The 22,546-nt window shown below is 32.3% G+C and overlaps 1 protein-coding gene, 1 non-coding gene and 1 pseudogene across 5 annotated transcripts in view; 2 read left to right on the top strand and 1 right to left on the bottom strand.

Annotated features, from left to right (window-relative positions):
- Positions 1–22,546, top strand: part of CCAR1 (cell division cycle and apoptosis regulator 1) — a 41,721-nt gene that overhangs the window by 18,362 nt on the left and 813 nt on the right. For 2 of the 4 annotated variants that reach the window (XM_025049327.1, XM_025049326.1), the window contains exons 9-25: positions 739–868; positions 1,098–1,259; positions 3,853–4,078; positions 4,661–4,774; positions 5,315–5,481; positions 6,219–6,429; positions 7,244–7,327; positions 8,795–8,980; positions 12,699–12,755; positions 13,534–13,725; positions 16,552–16,791; positions 17,166–17,277; positions 19,720–19,802; positions 20,141–20,287; positions 21,001–21,121; positions 21,210–21,395; positions 21,912–22,117. In XM_025049327.1, the coding sequence (XP_024905095.1) occupies positions 739–868; positions 1,098–1,259; positions 3,853–4,078; positions 4,661–4,774; positions 5,315–5,481; positions 6,219–6,429; positions 7,244–7,327; positions 8,795–8,980; positions 12,699–12,755; positions 13,534–13,725; positions 16,552–16,791; positions 17,166–17,277; positions 19,720–19,802; positions 20,141–20,287; positions 21,001–21,121; positions 21,210–21,395; positions 21,912–22,117 (2,624 nt within the window). The remainder of the gene's footprint in view (positions 1–738; positions 869–1,097; positions 1,260–3,852; positions 4,079–4,660; positions 4,775–5,314; positions 5,482–6,218; positions 6,430–7,243; positions 7,328–8,794; positions 8,981–12,698; positions 12,756–13,533; positions 13,726–16,551; positions 16,792–17,165; positions 17,278–19,719; positions 19,803–20,140; positions 20,288–21,000; positions 21,122–21,209; positions 21,396–21,911; positions 22,118–22,546) is intronic. The other 2 variants (XM_006915569.3, XM_015592233.2) reach the window with 1 other exon arrangement.
- On the top strand, positions 5,121–5,185 carry LOC112482804. The gene has a single exon (XR_003047413.1). It is a non-coding gene; the product is annotated as a small nucleolar RNA SNORD98 (small nucleolar RNA).
- Positions 11,070–11,167, bottom strand: LOC112482803 (annotated as a pseudogene).

Raw genomic sequence — 22,546 nt, 5'->3', positions numbered from 1 at the left:
ATTGTCTTTGCATTTAAAATAACATACTCTTGGAATGTCAGAGTAATCTTCTTTTTCTGTATTTGTCAGGGTACAACCTGCCACCAGAGCATGAGACCACAGAACCCCGAATTGTTACCCACTTCTCTATGTGCTGTAAATGTTAATTATTAACTATCCTGTATCCACCAGTGTAAAAGAAGTATCTGTCTCCCTTTTTCCTTTTCATCCAATCTCAGAGCTTTCCCCTTTGCTTTCTCTCACTCCCTCAATCTACCACCAGTAGATTTCTTGTAACCCTCTTTATGTCTTTTCCTTTGATTCTCATGTATAAAATAAGCTGCAAAACCGCTGTTCTCCAGAGCATTTTCTCAATCTGTTGATATTTTGCTTCTCAGTAATTGTCAGTTTGGCTCAAATAATTATAACAATTCTCTACAGGTTTGGACATTTCTTACAACGACAGCCTTGTTATATAGCAATCTTTGGTTCAATGTCTATAGATTAGGGGTTGGCAAACTTTACCCATTGTATTTTGTCCATGGCCTGGTTTTGTATAATCCCTGAACTAAAAATGATTTTTGCATTTTTAAAAGGTTATAAAAAAGTATGCAAATATACAAAATGTTCTCTACCATTCTTGGTCCACAAAGCCTAAAATATTAGCCAGCATTTTCTGTCTATAAAATTTAACCAGGTAATGCTTTTGAACTTTGTTTTTAAATAAGTTAAAATACTTTTTTTCTGTATCTTTTAAAGCTGGTTTATTGCAGCCTCCTGTCCGTATAGTTTCACAGCCACAACCGGCACGCCGGTTAGATCCACCATCCAGATTTTCAGGAAGGAATGACAGAGGAGATCAAGTGCCTAACAGAAAAGATGACCGAAGGTAAGTTTTTAAAAGTATACTTTTGTTGGTTGCACAATGTGAATGCACTTCATGCCACTTAAAAATAGTTCAGATGGTAAGTTTATGTTATGTGTATTTTACCACAATTTGAAAAACTATTTAAAGATCTATACTGTGGATTCTTGCTCATAATTTCTATTGTTATTTCATGAAAGAACTCTTGGATAATGCCAGAAATATTAGTAATTTCAGAAAAATTTGCTTTCAGTCGTGAAAGGGAGAGAGAAAGACGTAGATCCAGAGAAAGATCTCCTCAGAGAAAACGTTCCCGGGAGAGATCTCCTCGAAGAGAGAGAGAACGATCACCTCGGAGAGTTCGCCGTGTTGTTCCACGTTACACAGTTCAGTTTTCAAAGTTTTCTTTAGATTGGTAAGTTAATTTTTTCCCTAGTTGTTTTATTGAATTACTAGTTTTGTAATTTTGTATAGTTTGGTAGAATGTATTACATAGAGATATTTTTCTTGCAGCTTTTAATTTCCCAACATTTAGTGCTCATGGGTTATATAAGGGCAGAAATGTAATTTGAAGTAGCAGTTTAGTTCTTTGCAAGTGTCGCATTGTTTTCATATACTCATTGAAGATATCAGCTACTGAAAAGGGCAGCCCTTCTGTGATTAAGTTATTCCTTAAAGTCAGAATTATTTAAGATCTGATTTATTGATGACTATTAAAGTTCATGCATAGTCTGTTGTGTATGATGCAGTAATAATACAACAGTGGATCAAACATCCCAAGTTAGCTATGGCAATGTGGTGTAAGAGAAACATAGATATACATATATACTCACATATAACAAACACGTGTGTATGTATACATAAATACATTTTTCAGTCTTTGGAATCAGAAATAATAGGCAAGTTACCAAGAATTTCTGAGCTTCACCTGCAAAGTTGGAATTATATCAATTAACAGAATTATTGTGAGATTGAGTTCATTTATCTAAAGCAACAATATGTGGTATTTGTAGATATCTTGTAAATAGCTGCTAAGTTGTAATTCATAAAAAGGCAAATTGTGGGGAAAAGGCAAATTGGTAAATGACTGAAATTACTCTAAGGTAAAGGAAGAATCATCTAAAGAACCTGGGACTGGCAATTGTGTATATGATAAATTAACACATGGAAAAAAAATAAGTAGACAGTAAAATAAAAATGAATCCTTTAAAGCAGCACTTAAAGCTGTTTCACATAGGAACAAATAACTATGCACTTCAGTATACTGAGAGGGTATTGCTGCATTTCAACAAAGTGTGATGATAATAATAATATTGGCCTATCAAAAGTTAAAATTTCTATATGTTCAGTTCTAGACTGAGTAAACCAGTGTATTTCATTTAAGCTACTCAATGTCAAAAAAGTCTTGCTTGGTTACTTTGCTTAATTATGTAGTTGGTGTTCATTTACTCTTGGCTAATGGTCAAGTCTGCAACTACTCTTAATTTATACTAGTTTTCTTGTTACCCTGTTTACTTGTGTACTTAAAAAAATACCTAATCTTCATGTTTCAGAAAAACTTTTTAGAACCAAACAACTTCTCCAGCCCAAAGATATTAAATAGAGCTGCTCTGCTTTTAAACTCATCTGTTCCCAGTCTAGAATGCTATTCTGGGAAGAGTTGATGCATTGGATATAAATTGAACAGCTATCTCTCTCCTTTCAAGTTAGACCTTTACAGTTTTACTTCATCACTTTGAAGTTATTCCCAGAACATCAAATGAACCCATTACAAATAAAAGTGATTTTAAAGTTTCTGTACCTCTTCTCATAGTTGTAGAAATCAAGATTTTCTTATAGTGATATTATTATAAGAGACTATATGCCAAGAAATGATTTATTTGTATTTCTTATCTCTTGTTTTATTATAGATTTTATTTCTGTGGGTTAAGATACAGATTCAAAAATTCTGGTGATGGGAAGCTAGGAAGCTATTACATATACTTTCTATTTGCAGCACTTTAAAAACAAAATTCAAATACCTGTTATTCACATTTTCATTATTTTGACAGCAGAATTTTATCCAAATAAAGTATACTTATATCAGTATTCATAACTGGCAAGTTTATCATTCTATATTTATTATTTTTAGGCTTCAAATAAAAAAGACATCTCTAAAAATGCATTAGTTAACATTTTATCCCCTTGGTTTTAGTTGTCTTTAAAAAAGACAATATAATTATCATTTCATCTTCCAAATTGTTGGTGTTTCCACTTTTCATTATGCTTTTAACAGAAATCTCTTGGCTTTTTACCAGATTGATTTACCTTTGAAAACTCTGCTTCTTAGGAAAAAGGAAATCATCCTTTAAAAAAAAATCAGTATGCCATATTTAAAAGGCAAGAAACTTATCTTTGCATAATAAGCAAATCAGGTATGGATCTTAATCATAGAGAGGTATGGAGGTGTGGATAATCCAAAAAACATTTGGATTTTGCTTTCCTGTGCACTTTTATGTTTAATTTTGAATGTAAATATTCTTGACCTAGGATCTTATATAGAATAAAAGTTGTATTTTTTTTCTACACTGTATAAAACTGGTTGAGGAGCATTCATACTAATTTGATACCACTTTTATCCCTTCTTTGTATCCATTCTATATGAATCATAATTTTCTCAAAAGTACACAGTTTGAATCGAGGCAGAACTGCTTTTGTTCAGATCTTCTCTGGAGCTGGGGTTGAAGTTATTTCAAAGGGTCTTCTCTAATGAATTTTAAGCTACACACAAAAAGTAAAGAAAGGTAACATTTAGATACTAGTTATTTATTCAAAGCTGTAAGTAAACTATTTGAAAATGAGATTTTCATATACCTCTATGTACATCGTTAGCTCATTAAATAATTGACTATCCATTTGCTGCTGGCTTTTAACCATGTCAGATTATATATTTAGCTTCAGAATGGGTGAATGTTTATATAATCTTTGATATTAAGGCTATTTATTCACTACTTATGTCTGTCTTTCAGTCCTAGTTGTGACATGATGGAACTAAGGCGCCGTTATCAGAATTTATATATACCTAGTGACTTTTTTGATGCTCAGTTTACATGGGTGGATGCTTTCCCTTTGTCAAGACCATTTCAGCTGGGAAATTACTGCAATTTCTATGTAATGCACAGAGAAGTAGAGTCCTTAGAAAAAAACATGGCCATTCTTGATCCACCAGATGCTGACCACTTATACAGCGCAAAGGTTTGTGTTCTATTGTGATATACTGCTGAAATTTTTGAGCAGTTATTTGTATTGAGTCTATATGCGGAGCTAATCTTCAGCACATGGTTATTAGGTTTAATACCTGTGTTTTGTTCTTGTCTGCCTGATTCTGTTTTGGTTATTTAGGTAATTTAATTTAATTTTTCTTTGCCTTACCTCTTAAATTATAAAATCATAGTTATCATTTTAACATTTTAAACATCATAAAAACATGAAGGTGAAATTAATGTAATGAACTTTTTGTAATGTTCTATGACTTCAGGTAGACCCAGAGGAAAATACAGTGGTGAATGAATGTACTATATGGTAGTTCGCAGGGTAACGTTCAGTTATTACTCTGGTCTGTAATGGTCTGCTATTTTTAAAACATTGATCAAAAAGTTTCCTTTGAAAAGTTAAAACTGTGTAATTATAAAGTATTTAATACCATATTCGCTATAGCATTTTACTTTCCATTTTTATAAAAAAATTTCAGGTGTCTAATATGTAAGGATAATTAGTGGTGCTTCTCATTTTTTTACATTAGACTTTTGACAGGATTGAATTATTTGACTATAATAGGTAATGCTGATGGCTAGCCCTAGTATGGAAGATTTGTATCATAAGTCATGTGCTCTTGCTGAAGACCCACAAGAACTTCGAGATGGATTTCAACATCCTGCTAGACTTGTTAAGGTAAAATGAAACATTTACTTTAACTGTAGGTGTATATTTGTTGTGCTTGATTCAAACTGTATGTATATAAAATAAAAAACACTACCTTTTAAATCTTTTGATAAGTTTAATTTTTGTATTAAGGCACTCAGAATTTAATGATGTGTAGTTGCTTTTTTCATTGCAGATTATGTTTATATCTTATTCGTATGTCTCTACTTCAACTGTTATTTTGATGTTTTATATTTGTAATATAGAAAAATCTTAGTGATAATGGATTTAGTGTATCTTTGGGTGCTTTTAAAGTCTGAATTATAGCTTGCTTCTTTAAAAGAACTCTTTATCTGAAGAAATATTTTAGAAGGATGAGTTATGATGTGTAAATCCTATTCCATTGCTGAAATGCAGTGTGGAACATGATGAACTGAACTCTTCCTTGACTGACAGATACCAGAGGTAGTAAAAATGATATTGGAAAGGTTTGTACCTTTCCTTTTCAAGTATTTTATTTGTAATTTGATGTTGCATAATATATATAAATGATTCTTTGTTTTGAATTAGTTTTTAGTGGGCATGAAAGGCAAGGATGAAGCCATGGCCATTGGAGGCCACTGGTCTCCTTCGTTGGATGGACCAGACCCAGAAAAAGACCCCTCTGTGTTGATTAAGACTGCTATTCGTTGTTGTAAGGCTCTGACAGGCATTGATCTAAGTGTATGCACACAATGGTAAGTACCAATTCATTTCTTGATTAGAAATGTTTTTCTAATAGTTTATGTAGTTTTTCTAATAGTTTGTCTGTCAGCCCCCTTACCCCCCCTTATTTTAAGCAACCTTGATCGTGCAGGTAATCTCAAAGGAAAAATCCCCATTTGTAGCAAAAGTTTATTTGGTGCCAAAAATGTTTTGGGGAAAAGGATTAAGAACTAATCAAAATAAACTGAAAATATAAATGTTTTGTTATGCTGTACTTTGGAAGTTGGATGTATGTTGAAAATACTTTTCATTTCATGCATAGCTGGAGAAGATCGTCAAGAGAACTTCATTTCATTATAATTCTTTTGTTATAAAATGATGTAGTTGCTGATTATTTTTGTTCAGCCATATTTTCTCTTGAGGCTTATTTGACCTGTGTATTTTAGTATATTGCTTGTGACTTAATTGAGAATTTTTTTTTTAGCACATGAAATCTGAACAGCTATCCAGCTTCTTCAGGTATTCTCTAAAATATGGGTAGCTCTGTAATCAAACTTGAAAATGCCTTGGGGAACATATTCTTCTTTTAACTATAAGTATTATACAAATGTACCAAAAGAGGAACTATGGCTTCTATAATTTTTTTTTCTTTAGACCAACCTCAAGTTCTTGCAGCAAAATTTCTTTACTTGATGTGCTACAAGTGAACTAGGGTCTTTAAAATGTATTTTAGAATTTTTTTTCCAACATGCTTCTTCCCTTGCAACAGGTACCGTTTTGCAGAGATTCGCTACCATCGCCCTGAGGAGACCCACAAGGGGCGTACAGTTCCAGCTCATGTGGAGACAGTGGTTTTATTTTTCCCGGATGTTTGGCATTGCCTTCCCACCCGCTCAGAGTGGGAAACCCTCTCCCGAGGATACAAGCAGCAGCTGGTCGAGAAGCTTCAGGGTGAACGCAAGGAGGCTGATGGAGAACAGGCACTGAACGCTAATCCCTTTTTCTATTTCCGCTTCTCACAGGCACAGGAACACAGGCACAAATGCACACCACACACTACATAACAAACACACATGGAGGAACATAACTGTTAACAGCGACTGGTAATCCAGCTTTCAGCAGTATAGTTGTATGTTCTTTTTTGTTTAAAAAAAAAATCTGTCTATTCTAATTTTAAAGAGTGCTGAGACCTCAAAGGAAAATAAGTTGTGCTTAAATTGCACAGAATTTTGTTTTTATCATAGGTCTAGTTGCTGGAATCTGGGACCAGTTGTTGAGCAAGATTCAGTATTAAGCCATTTAAACATTTTGCCATTTTCTAAAATTTAAAAAATTTTCTCTTTCACGGTCATCAGTTCTAGTCATGGATATTTGAAATTGGACAACCACAAGTCTGAGATTTGAAATTTCAGGCTATGTGGCATCGTCTTTGGTACATTTGAAAGGTCTTACTAAATCAGTCTTGACTTTGGGTGGCTTGAAAATTGGGGCAAGATCACACACTGTGTGGTTAGTGGAGACCGGCAGTGTTTGTGCATCCCTGATATCCTTTGTGTTGTAATTTATCACCCTTTTGTGTTTCACAGATCTGGCTTTGATTGGCTGATGAGTGTCTTTGTGATCAATTAAAAGTGGTAGAATGTATGTACGTGGACTTGCTTAAATAATAACTTTAGGAGAAGACAATCTGAAACATTTGTGACCTTGCACAGATCAGCAACAGACTTTTAAAAATAAATTACCTTTATTTTAAGGTTTCAGAATAGTAATTATGTTCTTAACTTTGTGTATCAGGATGAAGAAGAGAAGGATGATGGTGAAGCTAAAGAAATTTCCACTCCTACCCATTGGTCTAAACTTGATCCAAAGACAATGAAGGTAACTTTGAAAAAGATAGTATTTAATTTAAAATCTCTGAACAGGGGTAGAGAATGGGGACAGTGTTTTGTGTTTTTTCAGATAAGAGCCATTAAAAACGAAGTCCATTGATTTTGCATATTCTATATTGTATTTGTGTATATAAAAATTAAGTAAAAGAGGATGTCATAAATCAGTTTAGCCAATGTTTGTTGAATGCAATATACAAGTGCCTGTGGTGTGAGCAACGTTTTCTGATTTGGGAACTGGTCAAGAAGGCAGAATTTCTGCACTTAAGTAACTTAAAGGAGAAGGGAAGAAACATAGAGAAAAGATCCAGTTTTTAAAGTAAAATTTAGAATTAAAAAGTGGATTGATACTACATCTGAGCTGTATTGATAATACATAAGAGCCTCTTTTGAAAACCTTTGGTTTTGTTTGTTTTACTTCCCCCTTCCCCATCTCAACCTATTATTTTCCTATAGTTTTGCACTTCTGGGCCCATAATATGAATGTAGATCCATGGATTCTACATGTATACATTCTGCATAGATAAGAAGATCGGAGGCTGATCATTACTCGATTCTGCTGTTTATTTAACACAAAAACTGACGTTTTGATTAACTTCTGTTCTCAGCCAAAAAAAAGTTTTTCTTTTTTATGAAACTAGATTTTTAACTCACATTGCTATTTTTAATAATTAGAGAGAATGTATCTTATAAGAATGTTTGTTATTCCTGCATTATTTCAAGTAGTCACGATCAACATCATATTTCATGTAGAGTCCATAGGTTCAAAAAAATAAATAGGTTAAGCCTGCATCCCAGGACTTTTAGTTAAAGGATGGCTTTTCTATTAAGTTTCTTATTTTAAAACTTGTATTTCTTTTGATTATAAATGTAATGCATATTTATTTTAAAAATTGTTACATACTTACAAGAAAAAATAACTGAAGCCTGTCACACAAACACAACCACTTAAAATTTTTACATATTCCATTATTTTTTTCTGAGTAAAAGTATTGTGATTGGTTGGTTGGTTCTAATGTATCAAAAAGTTACTATCTCGTCTTTTTCAATTAATATTAATGTTTCTCATGTAATTATTTTTAATTTCTCTATACTGTTCCATCTAGTTGATGTACTTTTTCTTAGATATTACTCATATTGGATATTTAGATTCTCCACTTTTTTGCTGGGAGTGACTATTAAAAAGAATGTGTAAATGTTTTTTTTTCTGTGTTTAGGATTTTTTTTTTTTTAGAGTAAATTCCCAGAGATGAGAATTACTGGTTCAGAGCATTAACTATTTTTAAGCATCTTAAAACATCATAAATTATTTTTTAAAGTCTATCAGTTTGCATTTTTACAAACATTTTTATGAGCTGTATAAGTACCCCTTTCACCAACGTTTTAAAAATCAGAGAGAAGATAATTGCATTTTGTTTCCTATTTCAGTATCCCATTTTCTTCTCCTATGTATATTTAGGTAAATGATCTCCGAAAGGAATTAGAAAGTCGAGCCCTTAGTTCCAAAGGGTTAAAATCCCAGTTAATAGCCCGCCTGACAAAACAACTTAAAGTAGAAGAGCAAAAAGAAGAACAAAAGGAATTAGAGAAATCTGAAAAAGAAGATGAAGAGGAGGATGATAGGAAATCTGAAGATGATAAAGAGGTATGTATATACTAAATTGTTTAAATATACTATTCAGTATAATACTGGTTTATAGGGAGTTCTTAGAGTATGTATGGTGTACTTTTATTAAGATATAATTTGCGTGACAGTAAAATTCAGTCTTTTTAGTAAACAAACAGTTCTGTAAGTTTTGACAAATGCATATAGTCATGTAACCACCACCATGTATTTTTATTTTTGGAAATGAATAATTAATTATTCATGTTTTAGATATAGAAAATGAGACAAAATTTGGTGGGCAGACAGAGCCTTTAAGTTCAGAGATCGAGTTCTGGTGTGAAGTGTTCCAGAATTTTGCTGCTTCTGAAGCTATATGTTTGATTGCATCTGAATCCTTAAGACTCGGAGACTGTTTTAATGCCCGATAGAATAACCCCTGGATGTATAGACCTGTCATTTGTTTTCTGAATTTGAAATATAAGGATATGAGAAGTGTGTTTTAGCACCATTTGTTGGATAGACCAACATAATGTTTTTTTCTAATGCAATGTGTTATGAAGTATATACTGTTATTTATATAGTATTCATGCCAGAAATGTTTACTTTTTAATCTAATTTTGAGAAAACAATCAGATAAATTTAGAATATGAAAAATTCTACTTAAAAAATAGTAACTTATCTGAACTTTAAAAACAATGTCCGTTTAATGAAAGACAAAAACTATTTAGATTAAAAGTTGGTGAGACATGACAACTGAATGCACTGATTGAAACTTGACCGGATCCTAGATAGGGAAAAACATAGCCATAAAGAGTATTTTAGGATAATTAGAGAAATTTGATAATATATATAGATGTGATATTAGATAATATTGAACCAATGTTAAATTTCTGGGATTATGTAAGAGATTAACCTTAAGAAATGCATGGACTCATATTTTATTCAATAGGTTATAAATATTTTTCGATAATGAAATTGTTCAGAGTTGGCCACTGGGAGCCCTTTCAAGTTGGCTTCTGTGCCCTTTGACATATCCTCATCAATTTTTGAGGACTTCCTTATTTTGCAGCACTGTGTACTATACCTTTCACTGTGTACTATACCTGCCCTAGCTCTGGAATCAGCTATTTCCCCTTGGGAAAGCCCTGCCTGGTACTTTATGTATATTGAAAGTCAGGAATTTATACTAATATCTCTAATTTCACAGAGTTCATTCTAGTTTTCTCTCTTTCCATATATCTAACGTCTTTCTTCAAGAACGAGAAATGTAGTTTCCATTATACTTAATATATTTGCTTACTACAAGCTCAGTTGTCCAATGCACTCCATTTCCAATCTAGATACTTACTATACCCTCCTTATTCTACTTTGGTCCGACTCCCTACCCTCTGTTGTTTCTTTGTATGGATGCCCTCCTGGCTCTATTTGGGTTTCTTTACCTGGAAACTGGGCAGCTCATGTGCCTGAACCATTGTTGCTCTCCCTTCCTGCCAGCCTCCATCCCTTGTATAGACATCTGCTTTGCTTGGAGTTGTGCTTTAGAACTGAACTGTTCAGGACAGGAAGAGTAGAAAGAGGAGACAAGGAAGAACCAGTTCTTACTTTTTGATATTAGTGGCCATTGGTGTTCAAATCCTTTGTTGATTCATTTGGGTTGAAAAACAGTGATACTGTATTTCTTATCATTTTATTTTCACATATTCCCCCTCATTTGCTATTTAAATACCCAGTGATACAGTTTTTAAATGTATATACAGTTATTTCTCAGTATCCATTGTTTTCTCAATATCCATTGGGGATTGGTTCCAGGATCCACACAGATAACGAAATCCACGGATGCTCAAGTCTCATATAAGATGGCGTACTCTTTGCATATAATCTGTATTTGCAGATAGGCTACAGCAGGGTATTGCTTCATTAGAGTGTATTCAGCATAATGCTTGGCACATAACAAATTTAAGTTTTGCTTTTTGGAAGTTTCTGGGATTTTTTTCCCCTGGAATATTTTTGATCCACAGTTGGTTGAATCTAGGGATACAAAACCTACGGATGCAAAACTCATGGAGACAAAGGGCCTACTGTCGAAGGCAGAATTGGTGTTTGGTTCTTTTTTTTTTTCTTTTTTTTTTAAAATATGAAACACTTCATGAATTTTCATCATCCTTATGCAGGGGCAATGAGGATGTGTCGTTCTAATTTTGGTATATGTGCTACTGAAGCAAGTACTATTTTTGTTTGTCCAGTTTTCAATATAATAAATAGGTTTCCTGCCATCTTCAGATCATTACATGTTTGTTTTTGAATATCATTAAGAATTTATGAATTTAATCATATTTAAATGAGTTTTAATTTTTTTTCAATTCTTATTATTGAAGCTCAGATTACCCTGGTTTTTTGCCAGTGGGTGAGAATATATTTACAGATACAGAATAATAGTACCATCATCAAGATTATTGCAGAAGTTAATATAAAAATATTCTTGTATTTTTTATCCCTGTTTTCTCCTTAACCATTTTTATGTTACACAATTACATTGTTTTAGCATATAGCAGTACATACTGTACTCTCATTTAATCCTCATTTAATCTTGGTTCTACAAGTAAGTATCTAATGCTTACCACTAAGCCTTTTGTCATTGTTTCTGAAGCTCATCTCTCATTGTCTCTGGCTTCTCTCACTTAGCATAATGTTTTCAAGGTTCAGCTATGTTGTAGTATGTATAATGTTCCATTGTGTGTATATACATTTTATTTATCCATTCATCTGTTGATGGACACTTGGATTGTTTTCATCTCTCAGCTATTGTGGATATTGCTATAAATAAGCAAGTGTTCTTAAATAATATATTTTTGTATTCTGCTCCCTTGCTTGTGCTTTAAGGAATTTTGTTATCTCATACTGAACCTTGTTGCTTTCTCAATATTAACCTTTTTTTCCTTCAATTGTTTTCATTTGATTTTTAAATTTTCCTGATTTCTGTTCTCTTAAGGTATTAGTTCTGTATTTATTTGCTTTTGTATTGTTTCCAGTTTTACTCTTAAATTTCTGAAACTTATTTTTTCTAATTGTTTCCTGAATGTTAGCACCTCATTTTTTATTCATATTCTTCTTTCATGTCTTGTAACAATTTCCTAATGTCTTTTAGCACACTTTAAAATAGAAGTTAGAATTTTTATGTCTTTTACTCACTTTCATTGCCTGTAGGGATGTAATTCTGCTCCTTGTTCTCTTTTTTTAAATAGTAACTTTGTGTGGAATTTGACCTCAATACTTTTCTGTTGCTCATTTTATGTGAATTTAGTTTGCCTAAAATTGTATTGGAAGGGGGTTGCTTGGGATAGCTCTTCTTACTTCACAGAGCTCTGTTGTTTTCTTGTTTTGTCAAAAATATGGTGGCTTGCTTTCTGAGATTTCTATCTTCTCTTGCTCTCTATAGCTTTTATCTGGACCTTCTCTCATATCTCTGTTGTCACTGTCCTGCTCACTATTGGTTCTACTCCCAGAAGTTTCTCCTCGGTGTGGGGCCCTGTGCTGGAAGGATGCCCTGGTAAATCAGTTTTGCAAGTTCCTGGGGCTAGAATATTATAGGCCCTCGTAGGTGTTAACATGGACCCTTTATACACACTATTATTGGAGGTAGAACCTTGCCCAGTTTTAGCTGCTACTGTTATACTGACCTGCCACACTTTCCAGTGAATGCCTATTGATTTACTGTTTTTTTTTCCTATTAATTATTTTGTGATTTTCCTCCTCTTAGATCCATCAGACCACCACCCCATTGCCTCTTTCTACTTTCTCCCCAACACAGACACCAGTAACACATAGATCTTTTAGTTCTTGTGGCTTTTTCCTACTCATTTGTACATTGGGGATTATGGAGATATCTTGTTACCTTGTTTTGTTGTGAATGTATATGGATTTTGGTTTTTGTATCTAGATTTCTGTCTCTCTTTAATGTGAAGATTCAGGAAGATCCAGAAATTATGGTACCACCATTTTCTCAGAATTCCCTTGTTTATATAACATTTACATAGGTTTTTCTTTTTTCCTCTTTAGAAGGCAGTTTCTTATACTGGGAAATCTAAAGAAAATTAGGAGCCATAAAAATTACTATCCTCTTTAGTCAGTTTGACCTCTTCTCCCTTCTCAGCCTTATGGTTGGTATAATCACCAAAAGGAGTCACATGAATTTTTTCTTTACGTGGTATACATTAGATTACAGTTGACCATTGATCAACGCTGGAGATAGGGGTGCGAACACCTGCTCAGTCAGAAGTTTAAATGCAACTTCTGGCTCCCCAAAATTAACTGCCCTCTGTATCTGTGGGAGATTAGTTCCAGGAACCACTGCAGATTCCAAAATCCACGAGTGCTTAGGTCTCCTATATAAAATAGGTTAGATGAATGCATACAGTCGGCTCTTTGCATTCGTAGACTTGCAGCCACAGATCAAAAACATTGCAAGTACTTATTGAAAAAAATGTTTATATAAGTGGACCTGTGAAGTTCAAACTTGTATTGATCAAGGGTCAACTGTATGTACGTATTATACATGGAGGTTTAACCTTTACTTAAAATTTCAAATAATCTAGGAAGAAGAAAGAAAACGTCAAGAAGAAATGGAACGCCAGCGTCGAGAAAGAAGATATATTTTGCCTGACGAACCAGCCATTATTGTACATCCAAATTGGGCTGCAAAAAGTGGCAAGTTTGATTGTAGCATCATGTCTTTGAGTGTACTTTTGGACTACAGATTAGAGGATAATAAAGAACATTCATTTGAGGTAATGTTTTAACTTTGAATTGGGAACTAAATGAAGGCCACACATTTTGATTGGGTAATATATATCTTAAGTTTCTTTGAGTGCCTCTTTTATTGTTTCTGTTTTTTGTTTATTTTTATTTTTTTATTTTTTTCCTTGCAATTTTTTTGGTGGGGGAGACTGACTCCTGCAGACTCACTTTTGCTGATTGCCTTCTGTGGTATGATTTAAATGTTCCTCTGGCCTCTATTTCCTGTAAATGGATAGTTGAATCTAAAGTCTTAATCAGGTTCAGATTCAATTATATTTTTTTTCATAAGACTACTTCACACGTAGTAATGTATTCTTTTAGCAGAATATCAGGAGATATATGATACATAATGTTTAATTGCCTCTTTTAGAAGTGAGATAATGGTTTATTACTTTAGAATTAAAATACAAATTAATGGGCTCAAAAATTTTTGTGATTGATTGAATTATAAGGTAAAATAATTGATGTTTATTTTTTCAACACGAATCTGTTTTTTGTACTATTTTAAAGGAGCTTTACAACATATAGCTTGGCATTTTCCAAAAACAATTGAAGACTTTTATCCCTAAATAAATGATTGCTTTATTTTTTGAATAAAACAATGTAAACTATCCCAACATATTAATTTTGTAATAACTTGAACAAAATTATACTTATGTTTAATTATTGTATCTTAGTGACATATCTCACTTTTTTTAGTTTATAAATTATGTTGCAAACATTAGTCATACTTACTTGACCCAAGAAGTCATTGACTATCAAATGATAAAATGAAAATGAAATAAAATACTTAGACTAGAGAGTTGCAAACAGAGGATTCCTGGCAGTTAGAACATGTAAGATGCATGCAAATGTCTTGATATAAAATATGTTACAAGTATTACAAGTCTTAAATATTTACAATTTTTGATACATTAATGCCAGTAAGGTAGTATCTTTAAACATTATATACTATATGATTTTATTTGTATTACCAGTTGCCATGAATTTAACTTGGTAGTACCTACCATGTAGTAGTCATTCAGGATTTAAGTATATGAAAAAAAATATTCTCTGGTATTACTTACTGCTTGTAAAGTATATACTGTATATTTGACCGACGCTATAGGAGGATCTCAAATTAATGCTGCTGTAGTAGAAAGAAAACGATTTCAAAACAGCCTTTTGCTAACAAAATGATTCTTTATTTTTTTCTTCTCCACCTAACATATCCCCTTCATTAGTTTCCTTCTAACCTATCATTAGGATGCAGAAATTATTTTTTTTCCCCTCTCTTTAATTCCCCCTCCTCTACCCACTTCCACCCCTGACCTATGGATGTTGCTGTTTCCCCTTAAGAACTGGATCTCGAAGGCGGGGCGTCCCCTCCCACACGCTCACAGTGTGCAGCCGGGGCCTGGCGCACCTGGGCCTGGCACCCTCGGCATACTCGGGGGCCTGGTGCACCCAGGCTATGGTCTGTGGCTCCACCTGGGGCGCAAACCTAGGACCTTCTTCTGGGTGTAAAGCAGATGTGCTAACCACTACACTATGGAGTCACCTCCTGAATGCAGAAGTTATTTTGATACATGAGTTAAAAAAAATTTGTAAGAAAAAGCATATATTATTAACATTATAAATTTGGGGCTGATTTAATTAATGCTAGATGTATCTTTGTCTTTCAGTGCTTGTAAATGAAAAGATGCAGAATTAATTCTTCTCTTCTAGTTACTGTTCTAGATTTTTTCCATTCTAACATTTTAACTATTGCTTTTTATCTCTAGGTGATAAAAAACTCTAAAGAAAAGATATTCCTCTTGCAATTTATTTACACAGATTTTGTTTAGTTTATATTAATGGTTAAGATAAAGTGAAATTTTTAACATCTTTAATGGTCATTTTACTGATAATAGATTTTTTTTATTTAAAATGTGTAAAGACAACATGAATTGAAGAAAAATAAATTATAACATCAGTTATAACATGAATATATTGTATTATTCTTTATGATGGGGAAAACAGTCTGTTTTACCAAATACACTGAACAGATTGCCAAAGATTATGTATTTTACATTTCATGTTAATCTGTTGAAAGCAGTTAACCTTAGAAATATTTACATAGAAAATTTCGAGTATAATTTTAGGTTCATGAGTATGTTAACAGTCATTATCCATGGATCCTTGCATAATAGTAATGAAAATGTGTGCTTCCTACTCAGAATTTTGAATTGGTTTCCCCTGCCCAAATCTCTTCTAATATCTATATTGACATTTCCTTGCTACCTTCAGGTCACTTTTCAAATGTCACCTGATTAAAGAGGTCTTCTCTGATTACTTTCTTGTTACTTTCTATGCTTTCATCCTGCTTGTTTTCTTATAATTTGTTGTTGATTTGGTATATCATACTTTTCCCCACTATATTGTTAGCTCATAAGAGTCAGGATTTTTATCTACTTTCTTCACTGCTATAACAGTGCATAGAACAGTCCCTGGTTCTAGACATTTCACTAAAACTATTAAATAAATAAAGTACATTTACCATCAAGATTAATTTGTGTAAGGTAGTAGAAATATTTCCGCTGATTTTCATATTTTCTATAGTACAGTGTATTTTTCATATTTGACCAAAAGTATACAAAACATAGTATTTATATCTGCAGAAGGAATTTTGAGGATTTTGAGGCTTCTGAATATCATTGACATCAGTTATTATAAATTTGTTGTTAGTCACGTTGTTAGATATTGCAAATTATTATATGATAAATTACCAATTGTCCTGGATTATTTTCACTGTTTCTATTAAAGATGTTTGGGTTACTGTTGGTCTCTTTTCATAGGTGTCATTGTTTGCAGAACTTTTCAATGAAATGCTTCAAAGAGATTTTGGTGTCAGAATATACAAATCATTATTATCTCTTCCTGAGAAAGAGGACAAAAAGGAAAAGGAAAAGAAAAGTAAAAAAGATGAGAGAAAAGATAAAAAAGAAGAAAGAGATGATGAAACTGATGAGCCAAAACCCAAACGGAGAAAATCAGGCGATGATAAAGATAAAAAAGAAGATAGAGATGAAAGGAAGGTCCGTAATTATCTGTGACCAGCAACCTAATTTAGAAGTTTTTGATTAGTCTTGTAGAGTGTAACTAATAGTGAATAGTGAAACGTAAAGGCCAAACTAAAAGGTTTTAGTGTATTAGAATTTAAGTCTTTGAATTAAAGTCCATGTGAAAATCTATAACTAGTTTTATGGTAAATTTTTTTTAGTTTAAGCCGCACAGCACGATGATTTGATTTACATATATTGTGAGTGGCAGTTTACTCTCAAAGAGTATTATTGTTACAATAAACTTATAATGTGATTCTATTTCAACTAAATTTGGTGGATTTAGTTGTTTTTGAGTTTTGTTGTTTGGTGAGATACCTTGCTTAATTTTAAGACATTTTAAATTACAGAAAGATGATAAAAGAAAAGATGATTCTAAAGATGATGATGAAACTGAAGAAGATAATAATCAGGATGAGTATGATCCAATGGAAGCTGAAGAAGCTGAGGATGAAGAAGATGGTATGATTCAAATTTATTTCTTAGGATGAAAATACATTTTTTTGTTTAGTGACTTTGTATCACTGAAGTCTATACTTTTAATATTTTTTGTTTTTTGAATAGAAATAGTAAAATATTCTGTTAAGTAATTGTTTTTTTTTTTTAGGTAACAGAATTAAGACATGTTTAATTGTATCATATGTCCCATTTGTAATTAATACTTACCCAACTTGGGGAAAGAAATTTCCCTGAACATGGTGCTTAATAATAAATACCCATCTACCTATCATTCAGATTACTTTGCTTGCAGTAGATAACTTCGCCGGTCGTAGATGCCAGCCATAAAATACCGGTAAAGTTCCACTGCGTACTTGTCAGTTTTCTGGGGTTTTTAAAATAGTTTATTGAGGTTGCAGTACATAACCACAAAACTCACCTATTTGAAGTATACAGTTTAATAATTCTTAGTAACTATAGAATTGTGAAATCATTACCACAATCTAGCTTTACAATATTTGCCTATTTTCTTTTTTTAGTAAAAGTTTTATTGACATATAATTCACATATCATACAGTTAACATATTTAATTAAAAGTATACAACTCAGTGGTTTTTAATATTGACAGAGTTGTACAGCCATCACCATAACCAATTTTAGAATATTTTCACTACCTCAAAAAGAAACCCTGTACTCATTAGCAGTCACTCCCATTTCCCCACAACCTCTTCAGTTCTAGACAACCATTAGCTTTTTGTCTATAGATATTCTGGACATTTCATATAAATGGAATCATACAACACGTGATCTTTTGTGACTGGCTGCTTTTCACTTAGCATAATGTCATCCAGGTGCATGCATGTTTTTAGCAGGTATATTCTCTTTAATATGAAGTGTTTTCTATATTTTTACTGTTCAAGTACAACTTCTTACCTAAAGCGGTCTTTTCCAGAGTGTCCCAAGATATTAACAGGTGTAAGCTTAATAAAGCGTACTAGAGCCAAATAAATTTGGGAAACTTAGGTTAAGCAAAGGTCTGCATGTTTACCACAGAATTTTTTAGCTGCTTAGCTGCTTACATATGTCGTAGATATATGTAATGTTTAGATATATGTATGAAATGTAGATATATGTATGAAATGTTTATGAATACGCTTTGTAGTATCTCAAAGACTTTAATATTTGCATATGATTCATGAAAGGATTATGTATTAGTTTACTAGGGCTCCTATAAAAAGTTCCTCAGTCTGAGTGGCTTAAACAATAGAAATTTATTGTCTCAGTTCTAGAGACCAAAAGTCTAAGATCAAAGAGTCTCTGGTGGGGTTGGTTCCTCCTAAGAGCTGTGAGGGAAGGATCTGTTCCAGAAACCTCTCCTTGGCTTATAGATGGCCATCTTCACCCTGTATCTTCACGTCATCTTCTATCAGCATATCTGTGTCCAAATTTCCTTTTTTTGTAAAGACACCAGTCATTGGATTAGAGCTCATCCTAATTACCTCCTTTTAACTTGTTTACCTCTGTATAGACCCTTTCTCCAAATAAGGTAACATTTTGAGGTACTAGGGAGGGTTAGTGCTTCAGCATATGAATTTTAGGGGATATAATTTAGCCCTTAGCAGATTAATTCTTTAATATTAGCCCCATGACAATTTGGTAATGGTGGTTGACTTGAGGATGATGGCTGAGAGGTCTTGGAAACCTGGGTAGCCTAGGGAAAAGTAAAAGAAAGAACTTTGCTTTTTGCCAGTTGCTTTCTTGTATTTTGAATTTTGCACAAGTTGTATTATATTTTCATAAAAACAAAATATAGTATTCTAATCTAGAAAATAAAGTTAATGTCATGACTTGTATAAATTGTCAAGTATTCTTTTTGATATTTGAATTTTATTAAGACAACTAAAGTATGGATTTCAAGTCATATCTTCCACAGTTACAGATTTACCTTACTGTACTAATTTTTTTTAAAGAATAATTTATCCATCTTTCATCATGAGAAACATGTTAGTGTTAGCACATCTAGCACATCTTTTAGGCCTTCTTAATTATCTCAAGAACGTCTTAATTTCTCATGTAGTATTATTTTGCAATAATCTGTAGTCAGTTTTACTCTGTTGGCTGTTTTTCCTTTTAGCTTTTAGAAAGTATACTTTGCTGTTTTGTTTAAATTTGTATTATAATTTTCAACATTATTTATAAAATTCATTTTTTGCACTATGTCCTTCAGGTATTTATGGAATAAGGTGTTTAATTTGATTCAGTAAAGTCAAGTTTTTCTTCCCTGTAGTCTCTTAATAAATTTCTTCCTAGTCTTATAATTGTTTTTTATAAAATCCAGATCTTTTATTCATATAATATTTCTTTGCTAATGTGTCTTTTGGAATCTAATTAGTAATAGAGTATTTTTGGTTTCTGGTAATCAAAGGTCTATATTAAGGAGTTTTTTGCTGCTGTTGTATTTTATAGATCGAGATGAGGAAGAAATAAACAAACGAGATGACAAAAGAGACATCAACAGGTACTGCAAGGAGAGGCCCTCTAAAGATAAGGTACTTATTGAATCATTTATTTTTTTAAATGTGATAATTTTCCTTTTTTACATAATCTAGACTTACTATTAAACACAACACAGTTATGAAGTTTATTGATCCTTGTATATCGATATATCACCGCTCAGAGCAAAATTCAGTTGTATTTTGATGTTTGCGGTTATGTCGGATGACCAGTGTGTCTTATTCCTTTCTCCCATACACATAAACCATAACAACTTATTTGAGCTAAAATGAGACAAAGGTCTTTTCAGATTTTGCTATTATATGGACATATTCTCAGTTTCTCACTTTTCGGGGGTAAAAATTATATACTATATCTTTCACATTTTCTTTAGGAAAAAGAAAAGACTCAGATGATCACAATTAACAGAGATCTGTTAATGGCATTTGTTTATTTTGATCAAAGCCATTGTGGTTACCTTCTTGAAAAGGATTTGGAAGAAATACTTTATACTCTTGGACTACATCTTTCTCGGGCTCAGGTAATCTGTCTTGTGAATATTTAAAACAAAAAACATTTTTAAGTAACTTTTTAATCTCTGACTTTGTGAAATATAAAAGCAATATAGTATATACGTACTGTATAGTATAGTGTATATATACTAAATATAATTGCAATACTGTCAAGCAGTTCTGAAATGTATAAAGTGAAAAAGTTAAAAGTCTCTCCCTTTAGTTCCCCTCTTCTAGTATCTTTTTGTAAGCAGCTCATATATGATAGTTCTAGTCTTATGAACAACACATTCTATACATAGTGATAGATAACTTTTATCATTTAGCAATCTATCATGGCATCATTCTACCATGAAAATAGAGACCCACCCACTTTGTTCTTTTTATGACTGCATAGTATTCTATGGTATAGATGTACCATAATTACCTTAACTAGTCCCAGTTGCTGGGTGGTTTTTATTTTTTACAATTACAAACCGTGCTGTAATAAGCATCTTCATATATATACTTAAATGTATGTATTAGTGTTTCTGTCTGTTGGACTTGATTTAACAAAAGTTTTTTTCAAATGATAATTTGGATTTTAGGTTTATGAAGAAGACAGTTTAAAGGTTAATTGCTCTAACTTAGTGGGAGTGAATACCTTAGAAAACAGATGCCACTGATGTTCATCACACAGTTGTTCAAAGAGAGTCAAAACTTATTTTCATCTTTTTTATTTGTTTACTTGCTTATATAACAGGTAAAGAAGCTTCTTAATAAAGTAGTACTTCGTGAATCTTGCTTTTACCGTAAACTAACAGACACCTCAAAAGATGAAGAAAACCATGAAGAGTCTGAAGCATTACATGAAGATATGCTAGGTTTGCATATGTTATTTTAAGATTGTGCCATTATATAATAGTATTATTAAGAAAAAAATAATAAAATATGACATCTTTTATATTATAGGAAACAGGTTATTACTTCCAACACCAACAGTGAAACAGGAATCCAAGGATGTGGAAGAAAATGTTGGCCTGATTGTGTATAATGGTGCAATGGTAGATGTAGGAAGCCTCTTGCAAAAATTGGAAAAGAGTGAAAAAGTAAGAGCTGAAGTAGAACAGAAGCTACAGTTACTAGAAGAAAAAACAGGTAAAGAACAGAATGGGATATGTCAGTACTTTTAACACTCTATTGGGATGCATTGTGTATACATACACATATGTACCTATGCATATGGGCATACTTATATCCATGTGTTTTAGTCTAGGCCACAAATTGTAACTTTACTTTTGACCATTTCTGTTAAAGGTTAGAAATTGCTTAGCTTTATAAGAATTAATCTTAGATCTTCATGTGCATTCTCAGATTTTTTTGTTGTTCTATTTTATCCTTTTAATCCTCTTAGTTTTTACCAATTTCTGCTACTTTCTCGAGTTTGTACCATCATCTTAACTGTAGAACCTGGATTTAGATGTAATTCTTAGCTAAAATATCATTTAAATGAAGTGAGTATTGCAGTGTACTTTAATAATTATTGAAATTGACATTTGTGACCATTTTAAAGAATTATATTTTTTTATTTTCTTAGCTTAAGTATTTTTAACTTCAAAATTAAATTGGGTATTTCAAGTTGGTCAATAGTAAATTTTGGATTTTTTTTAACAGATGAAGATGAAAAGACCATATTAAATTTGGAAAATTCCAACAAAAGCCTCTCTGGTGAACTCAGAGAAGTTAAAAAGGACCTTAGTCAGTTACAAGACAACTTAAAGATTTCAGAAAACATGAATTTGCAATTTGAAAACCAACTGAATAAGACAATCAGAAACTTATCCACAGTAATGGATGAAATCCACACTGTTCTCAAGAAGGTTAGCAATTTTATACATTCACCAATTTTTAGTTTCACTTTTTAAATCTGTTTCTGCTAGTTTTAATGTTATTAAGTTCATGGTGGTTTTTCTAGGAGCAAATAATGATAGCATTCTGCCCTTCATCAGATTATTCAAAAGCAAGTCCCAAAAGATTATATTTTTCTGGAACTTAATTGGGATGTCAACATGGGTTGTGTGTACTGATTTTTCAAAGCAAATTTTATTTGTATTTCTTCTTTGAAACCAGAGAGTGAGTTTGAATTTGAGGAAGCTAAAACCATTCACTTCTTTTTTAAACCTGTTTGTTATTGGACAGAATTGAGAATGTCTTTGGCACCGTCAAAATTATTAGTATTTTTTATTACAAAAAAAAAAAATCTAGTAACTCAGTGCCATTGTAAACTAACTTCAGTAATTGAGAGATCT

This window comes from Pteropus alecto, unplaced genomic scaffold (assembly GCF_000325575.1).
Source record: "Pteropus alecto unplaced genomic scaffold, ASM32557v1 scaffold155, whole genome shotgun sequence".
In the NCBI taxonomy this organism is placed as follows: Eukaryota; Metazoa; Chordata; class Mammalia; order Chiroptera; family Pteropodidae; genus Pteropus; species Pteropus alecto.
The sequence above is the reverse complement of the archived record's forward strand: the minus strand, read 5'-3'. Positions and strand labels throughout refer to the sequence as shown.